The 12,407-nt window shown below is 42.2% G+C and overlaps 5 protein-coding genes across 6 annotated transcripts; all 5 read right to left on the bottom strand.

The window, feature by feature from the left end:
* Positions 1-2,247: 2,247 nt before the first annotated feature.
* LOC6729668 lies at positions 2,248-3,385 on the bottom strand. The gene is made up of 2 exons (XM_002104938.4): positions 2,833-3,385; positions 2,248-2,777 (listed from the first exon to the last, which is right to left on the bottom strand). The coding sequence occupies exons 1-2, from the start codon at positions 3,265-3,267 to the stop codon at positions 2,322-2,324; spliced, it is 891 nt and encodes a 296-aa protein (XP_002104974.2). The 5' UTR covers positions 3,268-3,385; the 3' UTR covers positions 2,248-2,321.
* Positions 3,386-5,658: 2,273 nt separating this feature from the next.
* Positions 5,659-6,162, bottom strand: LOC27206484 (calmodulin-related protein 97A). The gene has a single exon (XM_039294912.2). It carries the CDS (start codon positions 6,152-6,154, stop codon positions 5,708-5,710), a length of 447 nt encoding a protein of 148 aa, XP_039150846.1. The 5' UTR covers positions 6,155-6,162; the 3' UTR covers positions 5,659-5,707.
* A 140-nt stretch (positions 6,163-6,302) lies between these two features.
* Positions 6,303-6,805, bottom strand: LOC6729666 (calmodulin). Its single transcript, XM_002104936.4, has one exon. The coding sequence runs from the start codon at positions 6,801-6,803 to the stop codon at positions 6,309-6,311; it is 495 nt and encodes a 164-aa protein (XP_002104972.1). The 5' UTR covers positions 6,804-6,805; the 3' UTR covers positions 6,303-6,308.
* Positions 6,806-6,915: 110 nt separating this feature from the next.
* On the bottom strand, positions 6,916-7,768 carry LOC6729665 (calmodulin). The gene has a single exon (XM_002104935.4). It carries the CDS (start codon positions 7,627-7,629, stop codon positions 7,132-7,134), a length of 498 nt encoding a protein of 165 aa, XP_002104971.1. The 5' UTR covers positions 7,630-7,768; the 3' UTR covers positions 6,916-7,131.
* Positions 7,769-11,806: 4,038 nt separating this feature from the next.
* Positions 11,807-12,353, bottom strand: LOC27207188. 2 transcript variants are annotated; one of them, XM_016182923.3, is made up of 2 exons: positions 12,228-12,353; positions 11,807-12,099 (listed from the first exon to the last, which is right to left on the bottom strand). In XM_016182923.3, the coding sequence occupies exons 1-2, from the start codon at positions 12,295-12,297 to the stop codon at positions 11,846-11,848; spliced, it is 324 nt and encodes a 107-aa protein (XP_016036331.1). In that variant the 5' UTR covers positions 12,298-12,353; the 3' UTR covers positions 11,807-11,845. The 2 variants fall into 2 exon arrangements, with proteins under 2 accessions (XP_016036331.1, XP_039150821.1); XM_039294887.1 differs by having other exon boundaries at positions 12,222-12,337.
* Positions 12,354-12,407: the final 54 nt, after the last annotated feature.

The following is a 12,407-nucleotide window of genomic DNA, read 5'->3' as shown; positions in this document are numbered from 1 at the left end:
CCACCTGAATACATTTCCAATTAACCGGGGGGAGCTCTCCCCCACTTTGCCCAACTTCCGGTGGCGGGGCACGCCGTTTGGTAAATAACAATGCCCGTGCAAATGTTTAATGATATGAAATTAATGCGTAAATATCCGAGGCTTCTTTGCCATTAAAGTGAATAGTAAATGGGATACAATTTCCCGGGTGGAACCAACGGGAATTTTCACAGCTGCGGTGGTCGCCGTCAGGTGAAAATGTAAATGATATGCCATGATATCGGCCTCAAGCTGAGAGGAATAAATTGACTCTTTGACTATTCAAAGTATTTTTCGTTTCTGACAGTTTGCCTGTGGAGTTTTGTTCAAAAGTCAATTTAAGACCCAAAAATTGATGCCATTGTCGGTATTCATTTGCATGCCACTCGCACAACTTGAAGAGCCGGAGAAATGAGGATAAATTCACAAATTATGTTGTTCCTCGAGATTTTTACGGTCCTTGCCCCACACACACACACCCACTTAACGCCCATTTGCCACATCCAACTCAACCATAAATACAATATTCCCGCAACTTTTCGGGAAAACAACAACAGATTCGATTTTACTCAGTTTCAGATTCGTTGCGAGGCCGAAAATTTTTATTGTCCAGCAATAAAGGCTGTGGAAAAGCTGGGCAAAAGCGACGGAATACGCATGAAATTTGATTTGCTTCATTGAATTGATTTCATTTCATTTGTTTTGATTTGTTTCCCCCGAAAAACGCAAGGACGCATATTGGAAACCGGACCCCGGATAACAAAAACTGGCACCATCTGAATTGGTGTATTCGAGTACCGAAATGAATACATTTCGGTTCACTTCGGGGCGTGTCTGGGGGGCAGGCATTTGGATTTGGATTCGGTTGGGGATTCCTATTCCTATTCGCATTCGGATGAGGGGGCGTGGCATTGTGGTTTATGCTGATACTGTTGACTGACATCGGGGTTCTGGGCCTGACTTTTAGTAGTAGTTTATTTAGTTGTTGGACCGATCAACACTTGCCAGATTGCTTTGGCATTAAAGTGTCAGCAAATATTTCGGATTCTGGTTGGCTCCAGAGTGGAATGTTGGGTCTGGCATCTGGCAGCTGAATGTCCGGAGTGAGGGAAATGGTCCTGTTCCGGTGATGATTCGGCCACATGCGGCTTAATGCCCCCTAAAAGCCTTGACTCCAGTCTGCATTCAGAGAAATGCAGTAGCTGAATCAATTTAATTTAAACTAGAAATCTATATATCAATATATTCTTTTAAAACTAGCACACTAACCCAGAACTGTGAACTCTTTAAACAAATTAACCATATTTTTACAAATGTAGGAAATATTCTTGCAGTGTAACAAAGGAGTAGGCTTGACTAAATCCCACGGCAAGAAAGACAAAACCTGCCTCTCAATTGAACCCTTTTAGTGGGCTTGTCAACGACGGATGGCGGAGCTCTTAAAACGTATCCAAACTATAAATTGGGTAGTTATTTGGGCTCAGTTTCCCATCCAAGATTCATTGTATTGAGCCAGATCATAAACCGAACTGGACGATAGCTACCATCGATTGCTACTTGATGGCTGATAACTCTTGTCTCAACTACCAATCGCTTGTTTTCTCTGGGGCATTCGTGTCCAAATGGACGCCACAAATAACCAAAAATCCGCATCGTTACTTTAACCGCTCCCCAATGCGCTTTTTACGGATGGAAACCTTTTGGCTTTCCAGCCAACTTTCACGATATCCCAACTGATGACCCAATTAATGCGGTGACAAGTAACATTTATTTATTGCCATTTTCTGCTCATGTAAGTAAACTTTTGCAAGCGAGCGAGAATCGAAAAACTTTAAACTTAATGTTCTTGGCAATGTTCTTTGTCAATTCCCCAAAGAGAATACCGAAACTAATCATTATTGAAAACGTGTGGTGAAAACTTTAGTAATGCCCCCTATTGTGTCGCACCTTTTTCACTGTCACTGTGACCGCAAAAAAAAAGGAAAGAAAAATGTGAAAACAAAAAAAAAAGAGCCAAAAGTTATAACAAAATAGCTTTGGTCAAATTGTTTTACAAGCCAATTGGGTTTCGTGTCCCTTTTTGGCTCTGTCATTTTGCCTTTTTCGAGTTCGCTTCGATTGGCGTTGCAAAATCCCCCAGGCGTTTGCCAGAGAAAGTTCCAATGTGCCCACGCTTTTCACTTGGAACATGGTTTCATGCTGCTGATAAACTTTAAAATAAAGTCCGATATTTGGTTCTTTTAATATATATATATTTTTTAACGATTTTAGCAAAATAATATAAAAATATTGACCAGGGCACATCAATTAGAAAATATAGCTTCACCCTGCTCATTGTACTCCCATCCCTCGCCCTGTGCTTTAACTTCTGGATCTTGGAGATTTCTTGGCTGGTCCTGATTTTGCAGCATTACTTGCTGCTGCTGCTGCCCGAAAGCTCCACCGATGTCCTCCTCGTAGGATCTTCGATCCCTTACAGCCTTGTTCTTCGCTTCGTTGGCGGCACAGGCAGCCCTGTAGGCGGCCTTCCTCGTGTTGGTATAGTCCAGTTTGGCGGAGCGCAGCTGCTGCAACAGCATCTCTGCTCGCTGGCGAGCGGTGTCCACCAGCTGGTTCTTTTCGCACAATTCCTGCTGGGCACCGGATGCAGCCGCCTCAGCATTGCTCACTGCCTCCTCGGCAACTTTCACCGAGCTCCGAAGCGATTGCAACAGCGTTTGACATTGCTTCGCTGTGGCAAGAGCGACATTGACATTTGACTGAAATTTAGCATATCACGATATAGTTGGTATTTAAAGGGGGTTTAGCACATACCTGTGAACCAACCAGTGAGTAAGCTTCCTCCTGCACGATAATCTCCGCCTCGTGCACCTCGTCCTGCAGCTGCTCCATAAGCTGTTGTTTTCCCGCCAGCGCCGCCTCGGCGGCCTTGGCCGCAGCAATGGCCTTCTCGGCCAGGTGGTGTTTCACCTGGCGGGCAGCAGCCAGAGCCGCAGGTGCCTGAGTGTCCGACGCCTTCTTGGCCTCCTGGGCAGCCTTCTGGGCAATATTGGAGGCGGCCTGCTTGGAGTTGCCGTGCCTCATGCCCATGTTAATATCCCCGGACTGGTCCAGAAGCTGGGATCTGGACTGCTGCTGGTGCTGCGGGCTGCTCGGATGACGTTGGTAGCAGGATGCAAGGCTGGACGAGATCAGGAACAGGTGATAGAGAAGGATGTGGCACAGGAGCCGTGGCAAGGCAATGCGCATAATTATGTGAACCTTCAAAGTTGCTGCCAAGTTTGCCTTTTCAACTCAAGGCTCGAACATTTTTACATTTCAAGTAGTTCCGCTAAGCCAACGTGGCAAGCGTTCTAGGGAATAAAATGTTTAACAAAGTTTTTTTGTTAGAGAAACTCTGGGTAACGGGGACGCATAACTTTTCCGCGCAATTTAACTTAACGTTCACGAGTTTCTCATTTTTATTTTCTTTTGTGCCTTATTCACTTAGTGTTTTTTTTTTCTCAGCCGTCGCTTTTCCTTGACATGAAAAGTAGACTAACAATGCATGTGGCAACAATTTTTTTTCGGCCGGTTGTTGAACAAGAATTAATTGGGTCGTCAAAGTCCTTCAGCCCCGATAAGCTTCCAGCCTTATCGGAATGGCAGAGAAAATCAGGAAGGAAAAAACTGGGAAAACCCAAGACGATTGCTCGGGTCATTTGTGCGTTGATCTGTTAATCCGAAAAGGGTTTTTGCCGGCTTCCCATGACGAAAGCCCCTACTTTCCCTCCCATTTGATTGAGGACCCGAGAAAGCTCCGCCATTAAGCGGCCAAGTTTGTTACGGCCAACATAAAAGGCCATGGCTAGAGCCACTAGGCGTATGCGTAATAAAATCAACAACTTAAAATTTAAGCCCCCAAACACGCACACACATTTCTCTCTCAATTAGAGATAACAGATAACTTTAACTGCTTAAACTGTGTATATGTGTGGCCAGGACCACAGTCCAAATTTGACCAGAGTGCGGTTGTTCACCAAAGTCGTCCCCTGGCGCAAAAGTCCGTATTTCGGCCAGGACACACTCTCGGCCTCGTTCATGGACCTCGTCACTTGCATTCGCCTTTTTGCGTATTCAAGTGCCTGTGCGGAAGTGTTCCATGCCAATACCCACTGCCCCATCCTCCGCACATACCGACTCCACCCAAAAATGACAGTCCAAGTGCGGAACGTGGGCGGCAAACCGCATAAAAAAAGTATCCTAGAAGAAATTCATGTGCATGCCAGCAGAATGCTTTCTTTTTCCCATACACTTGAAAAAATTTGAGTGATAAGATATAAATATTCAAATGTGTAATTAGAATTAGCAATTACTAGTTCGACTCAAAGTAAAGTCAATAGAAGTGTTTTCAAGTGTATGGTATCAGTGAATCCAAATAAAGTTTAGAACGCCTTAAAAAAACAAAAAGGCATAGTTTCTGTGAGGTATATAATGTCTTAAGTTCTGGAGAAACGAATGAAAACAAACACATCAATTTTCTGAATGTCTGGTCTTCGAGAAAAACACATAGATCAAACTCAAAGAGAGCTCCCTTGTATACGATGTGTTTTCTTTCTTATTTCTGATTTACTTGCCACTCAAATATCCTTCCCCGATATTGCAGAGCCCCTCCCCTTCTGCCCCTCCGCCGACACCATCGGATGAACCGTCTGGGGAGGGAGGTCCTGCCCACAAATTCAATTTCCTCTGCAGCCAGTCCATCGAACATGTCCTGTGCCTGCTGCTAACTGAAAACTGAAGCTGAAAACCAACTCGTCTATGCGGCGAGGTGGCGAAGTGCCGATGTCGTTCTGGTGTTTGAACCGCATATAGACATATATATTTGCCAACACTCGAGTATATATAATATTTATGCCACTGTAAGTGCTTATTGATGTCAGATCTGAAATTGGAATCTGCTTGGGCTTTTGTTCTTATTCCATGCGAATGCACATTGCAGTTAAGGTCTCGATTCGATTCGATTCGATGCAATGCAATGCGATGCTTGATGTTTTGCGGACTCTCGATTAAGCAAGTTGGCATTTTGACATGTCTGAACTGAAACCGAAACTTGTAGGCCAAAAAATTGAAAATTCATACATGCGCGTACAGAACACACACGAAATATTTATAAAGCCAGACACAAGCCCCCAAGACCCCAAGAGGTTGCTTCCAGCCAGGAGTACGAGCCGGGCCCGCTGAGGCCACAGTAAAATTTAATTTTAATGCATAAGCAAATTGAATTTAAGCAACAGGAAAATTGTTCGTCTGGCCACAAAGGTGCCGCATGTGGAAGCAAAAACCACTCGCCAGGGAAACGAAAAGGCGGACTAAAACCACGTCGAGTGTTTCATGCTGAAAGTTTTCACCTGACGAAGGCGAGGCGAAAATTCCTTAAACCAACCACAATTACCGAAATGGGGTGCCTTCATCAAACATTTTTAAGAGCAGGACATGCTTGAAAAATTCTTGGTCTCCGAATTAGGCTAAGGAAAAACTAGCAGACCGCAAAAATGTAATTGAAATAATTGGGGGCGTATTAAAAACTGTTCGAAAATAGTTGGACCGCAGAGAAGTGTAAATTGTATTCTTTGAAGTGGTAGCAAGAGAAATACACGATTTTTATGCAGTGACCCCAAAATATTTTATTTCATTTAAAGTAGCTGAACTACTTCTGGCTAATCATCCAAACGAATTCCTCGTAGTTGATCATGCCATCCCCATCGAAATCAGCCTCACGGATCATCTCATCGATCTCCTCGTCGGTGACCTTTTCGCCCAGATTGATCATCACAAAGCGTAGCTCGGCTGGTGATATAAAGCCATCGCCATCGCGATCAAAAATCTTGAATGCCTCACGCATTTCCTCCTCAGTATCAGTTTCGCGCATTTGCTTGGCCATTATGCCGCAGAACTCGGTGAAGTTCAGTTGGCCATTGTTGTTGCTCTCGGCCTCAGCTATCAAATCCTGCAACTCGGCCTCCGTGGGATTCTGGCCCAGGGTGCGCATCAAGGTGCCCAGCTCACGGGTGGCGATCTTGCCGGTTCCCTCCTTGTCGAACTGGACAAAGGCATCCTTGAACTCGGCAATCTGCTCCTCCGTTAGTTCCGACATCTTGTTCAAATTTCAAAGATCTTCGGTTTTTATCGTAATATTTCGAAATGCTTTCCGAGCTATAGACTGTAGGAATTTACGAAAGAGAATGAGCCGAAAGGGTTCTGGTGATACTGACAGGTCGGGTTCCCAACCCCTAAAGCCTGCTTTTTCCTTATGTGGTGGACATCATTCTGACAAATCGCACATAGTCTATATTGCCTTCCAAATCAGAATTTGCATCACGGATGATCTCCTCCACCTCATCATCCGACAATTGCTCCCCCATGTTTTGCATTATGTGACGAAACTCCGATTCAGATATTAAGCCGGTTCCTTCCTTGTCAAAGACTCTGAATGCGGCTATAATCTCATCCTCGGTGGACATGTTTGCGTACCTCTGAGACATTATGTGAAGGAAATCGCTGAGATATAACTCACCGGATCCATCAGCATCGATCTCAGCCTGAATTTCCTGCAATTCCCGATCACTGGGATTGTGGGCCACAGACAGCATCAGTTGCCTGAGATTTGTTATAGGAATAACCTTAGTGTCCTGGTCGTCAAACAGGGAAAAGGCTATCTCCAAATCCTTGACCTGTTCCTCGGTCAGATTGTGGGTGCGAATGGTCCGTTCCTCTGGTGGCGGAGTAAGGAATTCGAAAGCCATGGCCAAAGGGGTTGGGGCTGGAAAAATTTTGGGGTCCCTAAACACTCACTACAAATTTTCGACAAACTTTATTTCACAACTTCATGTTTATAGTTTTAAAACAAGAAAAGCCTACTCTTGTTATCATTTTTATTTTTGTAATTATAATCTATTGTACATTGGCTTTTATTTTATGAAGAATAGTCCGAACAGTTGGCAATTGTTATCCGATATTTCAAGATCGCCCAAGGTATAGTAGACAATCATAACCATCCGATTCCAGTGGCCATGCTTTTGAAACGTATTCATTAGATCTGCAATCGGTTATAGTTCTATACTATGGAAACTTTTATGTCTCCATCATCATGGTCACAAAGCGAACGTAGTCGATTTTCAGTTCCGTGTTGGCGTCGGCATCGCGTATCATTTCCTCGATCTCGTCCTCTTCCATTTCATCGCCATATTCCGTCATTATCTGACGGAACTCATTCTCGTGTATAAAGCCAGATCCATCTTTGTCGAAGACTTTGAAAGCCAGAATAACCTCATCTTCGACGGTCATATTCTCGTACCGTTTCGACATGATGTATAGGAAATCGCTGAGATACAGCTCGCCGGATCCATCCGTATCAATTTCGGTGATATAATCCTGTATCTCGTTTTCCGGCGGATTGTGGGCCACGGCTCGCAGGCAATCTCTCAACAACTTGATCGGAATGACCTTGGCATTATCGTCGTCGAAGAGGGCGAACGCCGCCTCACAATCCTTGAGTTGCTCATCATTCAACGTGTGGGTATGAATTGTTCGTACCTCCGGAGGTGGACTACTGAAATCAAAGTCATCCATGGCAAAGTGTAAGTATACCTTGGGCTAAAATTTGGGTTTCCCAAAAATATGAATTTTAAAATTTAGTTTTTCGAAAATTTTGGTGTTAAAATATTGGCTTTTCATTGAGAGTTTTCCATTTAGACTGAAGTTGTGGGAAATTCAAGGCATTGACAACAAAAGATTACTAGTTAGTTTTTTTTTTATTTTTTTTATTTGTCCTAAGCGATTTTCTGAGTGTATGCTAATTGCCAAATTGACATGGTTCTTAAACTCATTTTCAGTGAGATAAATTTGTGACATGGAAAAAATTGCATGTGACCACATCTCCGTAATGCAGTAACGCCCCAGTAAAATATAGCTGGATTTAACAATTAAATTTGCAACAATTTCCCGAATAATGTTTTCATAGCCTCTGGCTACCGCTTCGAGTATTGTGGCTGTTGAAAAGCATGGCTAATTACATTTTTAATTAAATGCGTCGCAGTTTGTTCTGTTTTTATATTATTTTTATTTTTGTTGCTGCATTTATACAACTGTTCAGTATTTTTTCTGCTCAGCCATTTTCTGCCATCGTTGGTCTCTTGGGTCATAAAATGTTTTTTGTGTTTGTATTTTTTTTATTGAGCATTACGGGCAAATAGGGAAATTATCCAATGCAAAATTTCGAGCAATTTGCATAATTTGGGAGCGGAGAAGGCGAGCACCAAACTGCACAAACCCATGTCCCTGGCCATCAACCTTTCTCACACGTGCTCTTCCCAGTGGAGTCAACAATGGGGGCTCCTTGGTAATGAGAAGCAAATCCTGGCCACGAAGGACACGAAGGATTTAGGATTGGGGCCAAAGTTGAGCCACACAACAAGGCACTGTCAAGCATTTCTCTGCATAGATTAGAGAGGACTTTTCGGGCCAGAGATGCGGGATTATATGATTGTGTGGAAAACAATAGTTACAAGTATTCCTAAGCAGGTAATATAAACAAAAGTTGTTTGTTTAAAAAGGGGAGTAAAAACAATTTGCTTGAAATAATTGGCATATATGTAGATCTGCCAACTAATAAGGAATTCTATTCTTATGACCACAAGTGTATATGTTTATACGATTGTCTGGTAAATGCAGCTCAGAATATGTTTGTTGTTTGACTTTAATCAGGCATAAACAGGACGATAGGGCAACAGCCGAGCCGCAATCGAAATGGCAACAGACCTTTGGGGGATTTGGATAATTTGCATTTCGGTAGTGAGACAGGACACACATGCAAAGGGTTTTCATGTGCAAATCCCTTTATGCCAGTTTTGGAGCCACAATTTCATATAGTATTACGTATATACGCTCGTGTAAGTAGTACTCGTAGTGTTTTGAATGGAAATGCAGATGAATTTCTTGTCTTCAGCTAGATCAGTTGGGAAATTAGATATTTGGAACAGTTGATTGGTATATGTGCAAATGAAACTTGCATTTATTTTACATCTCTATGTTTTGATATTGAAGAGCAACTCAATACAATGATTAATGGAGAAGTAATAGATGATTGACGCATGGATGCAGAAATACCAATCTGACTCTGACATGCGCCGTTTCAATTAAGCATATAAAGGCTGGGTCTGGCCAATGACCACACAATGGATGCCTTTGGAATCCAATTGAGTGGCCATTGGCAGACGGACGTCCAGCAGCTGGATATCGCAAATATGTAGCCCAGTCGACCAGTTCCAAAGTAATGCCATTCAATCACCGCGGGTTGCAATTCGAGTCGCAGATTTGTCTATGCCAAAGCGTTTTCAGAATAGGAATCCGGGCCGGAGCTCAGTCGCAAGTGCATCTATGTGAATGAATTATAGCCACCGGTTGCAATCAGTTGTGGCCCACAATGAACGGAGGCATTTGTGAGAAATGAATGCCGGAGGAGTTGCCTTTTTGTTTCCGGTTTCAATCTTGTGCGTTGCAGCTGTCGCTTTTCATCAGGGGCCAACATGAAGTCCGAGTCCAGAGGTCCTTGTTTATGGATATCAGCCCGCTTCTCACCTTGGGCATTGTATGGTCTATATATACCCAGAGTCTGCGCCTGGGCAAACAACGTACTTAAGCCAGACGGCAAAGGAAAAAGCGTAGAACAAACCTGGCTCCTTGGGATCCCTGGGATCCTTGGCATCCCATTGCCTCTCCTGTTTGTTTCTATTTCACTTTGATGGCACGTGCGTGGAGTGGTTTTCAGACCAGGTGAGGTGGCTGGCGGAGAAGGGGTGGATTCGACTGGAGTGGAAACGCAAATATGCAAGTCAATAGCAGAATGTTGCCCCGAGGCAAGTGACGAGGTGACGGCTGGGAGTACAACAAGTAAAAGCCACAGGAAAAGCGTCCTTAAATCGAAAGTAAAAGTAAATTTATTGACTACCTTCGCGTTCTATTCAAGCAAACCCAATAGTTATTCACTCTTTAAACTGCATACTAACTTTTTAAATAACTTATCCAGATTTATTATTAAAAATTTTATTTTTAAGTTTATTAAATTTTAAGGAGTAACTGTGATGGTGTAAAGAATTTTACAACTTGGTAAACATACGCGCTCTCCTGTTTTGTTTCTTTCGCTCTTATTATGCTAAAAGCATCTGCCGAGCTGCAACTAATCCGAAAACTTAAAATCCAATCTGGAATATAACTTTGTTTGACTTCTCCTTGCCGCCGCCTCGTATTTTCCCCCATTTTCTAAGATTTTCGTTGTTTGCTTTTGTGGCGCAAATTGCATTTTGTGGGTGTCAACAAACGCAGCGCTCTGGACCGCCTTCTCTTGGCCAGGACAGCATGAAACATGATTAAATTACTCATACGCCTCGTGTGTGCGCTTGGACAACAACTTCTATGGCGATTTTGTTTTAGCTCTTGTTGCGCTTGCACTCATTTAGTTAATTAAGTTTTACAACAGCTTGCCACATGCCCACCACTCGTCCGCCCCTTTAATTAGTTTTTAATTATTTCAGAGTTGAGCGTTTTCCAAAAATTTCCCCGGTAAGCTTTTGGCCCAAAACAACAACTACAACGGCAATAACAACAATGGGTGGATCCCCGTGTTGGACTTTGGCTCAGAGTTTGCTTTGAGTTTGAGTTTTAGTTAATTTTATTTGTATTTTGCAAGTATTTGTACGCCCCCTACAAAAAGGGCAGTGGGGCTTTGTTCATTTAGCACATTATTTCTACACGCTTTGTTTTTACTGCAGTTGGTTTGTTTGTTGGCTCGTTTGTTTTGGCCCGGCTAAAGTTTTGTGCAAGCCCATTAGCCTAATAGCCCAAACAGAAGTCACCGTCAGCCTCTGTTTATTTATATAGTATAATTAACTTTTGTTGCATGTGAATACGGTCGGGGTATTTATTTCTGTGGCACATCGTGTTTAACTAGATACTTATATTCTATTTGTGGGTATTTCTTGAATAATATCAAAAGTTATATCATACCTATTAAATTTTCATTTAGTTTCCTTCTCAATCATACATTAAATTTATTTTATAAATCGAAAACATATTCTGCTTTTCGACCAGAACCCCACGTTGCTTTAAATAAAGTAATCTGTGTGTGGAAATTGCGAATATTACTCAGCATGAACATGGTTTTTGCCTTTTTATAGTTCGGTCGGTTATCAGCATAAAACTGATTGAAATGGGCCAGCAAACATTTCACTTTATCAACTTGTGCATATTTAAGCATGCTCCTGTATCCCGAGTCTGTGTTTGTGTCTGTGAAAATTGGCTCAAACGAAGCCCTGATGCTGGGCAAAATGCAAAGGGAATTGTGGGGGACACGGCCTAGAACAAATATTTACACGGCTCGTTGTATGGCATTTGCCATAAACTACCGTAAAACAATAAAATTCGCAATAAACCAAATGGAAAGCGGCAACTGCCGGCTCATGTGAAATGCAGGCAAAGCAACAACGCAAACAAAAGCCACAATGCAGAGCAATTCAACAACAAAGCCAAACGAAACGAAACGAAACGTTTTTCATAACTTAAATTGCAAAATGCAGCAAGGGGTTATGAGTAAAAAACAAGAAAAAAAAAAACAAAAAACGCTGAGGAAATAAAAGAGTGCTACTGGAAGAAACGTCAACAGAACAGTTTGGAACAAAGCCGTAAAACAATAGCTGAAGACGGAAAGAAAGACTTAACTTGGATGTATCCTGCAAAAAAAAAAGCAATTTAATTTGCAGGATCTGTGAGCAGATACGCCTTATCGCCTTTATTACTTCCAATTTATCCAAATACTCAGCACCTGCCATATAAACTTGAATATCTTTAATATATTCTGAAATAGTGGTGACTCAACTTCCGAATTTGCGTCCTCATTGCTTTTCACTTTCTTTTTTGATTCTTTTATAAACTGGTCATTTTCAAATGAATCTTCCCCATCATTATTTAACGTTGTTCGACTGCAACTTCCTTCGTCCAAATCCGTATCATCCTTCCAGAGATCGGATGTTTCTGCACCGCAGTCAGCTGGGAAAATTCGTTTCTTGTTTACAAATTATAGTTTAAATTTAAAAATCAAACTCCATACAATAGTTTTTAGTTTATTAGGTATAAATTCAACAATTTATTTAAACACATAATGCACTTGCACTTACCAACTGCCTGATGCTGCCCCAAAAAGGAAAATCCACAGAGTACTAGAAAAGTCAATAGAGCTAACGACATGACTAACTTGAGCAAACTGTGTGACTTGGATATATTTGAGTTCTACTTATAGGTTTTTACTACATACATATACAATATATGTATATAATTCGTTATGCTTGCGGTTGAGA

The sequence above is a fragment of the Drosophila simulans genome, chromosome 3R (genome assembly GCF_016746395.2).
Source record: "Drosophila simulans strain w501 chromosome 3R, Prin_Dsim_3.1, whole genome shotgun sequence".
Lineage (NCBI taxonomy): Eukaryota > Metazoa > Arthropoda > Insecta > Diptera > Drosophilidae > Drosophila > Drosophila simulans.
Note: the sequence above shows the minus strand (reverse complement) of the source record. Positions and strands in the feature narration are given on the sequence as shown.

Bases quoted from the DNA above. Each gene is read 5' to 3' on its own strand.
- LOC6729668 (XM_002104938.4), bottom strand. From the start codon at position 3,267: ATGCGCATTGCCTTGCCACGGCTCCTGTGCCACATCCTTCTCTATCAC. The intron at 2,778-2,832 runs GTATGTGCTAAA...GCTAAATTTCAG, and splicing joins ACTCACTGGTTGGTTCACAG to TCAAATGTCAATGTCGCTCT.
- LOC6729666 (XM_002104936.4), bottom strand. From the start codon at position 6,803: ATGGCTTTCGAATTCCTTACTCCGCCACCAGAGGAACGGACCATTCGC.
- LOC6729665 (XM_002104935.4), bottom strand. From the start codon at position 7,629: ATGGATGACTTTGATTTCAGTAGTCCACCTCCGGAGGTACGAACAATT.
- LOC27207188 (XM_039294887.1), bottom strand. From the start codon at position 12,297: ATGTCGTTAGCTCTATTGACTTTTCTAGTACTCTGTGGATTTTCCTTT. The intron at 12,100-12,221 runs GCAAGTGCATTA...GAATTTTCCCAG, and splicing joins GCATCAGGCAGTTGGTAAGT to CTGACTGCGGTGCAGAAACA.
- LOC27206484 (XM_039294912.2), bottom strand. From the start codon at position 6,154: ATGTCGGAACTAACGGAGGAGCAGATTGCCGAGTTCAAGGATGCCTTT.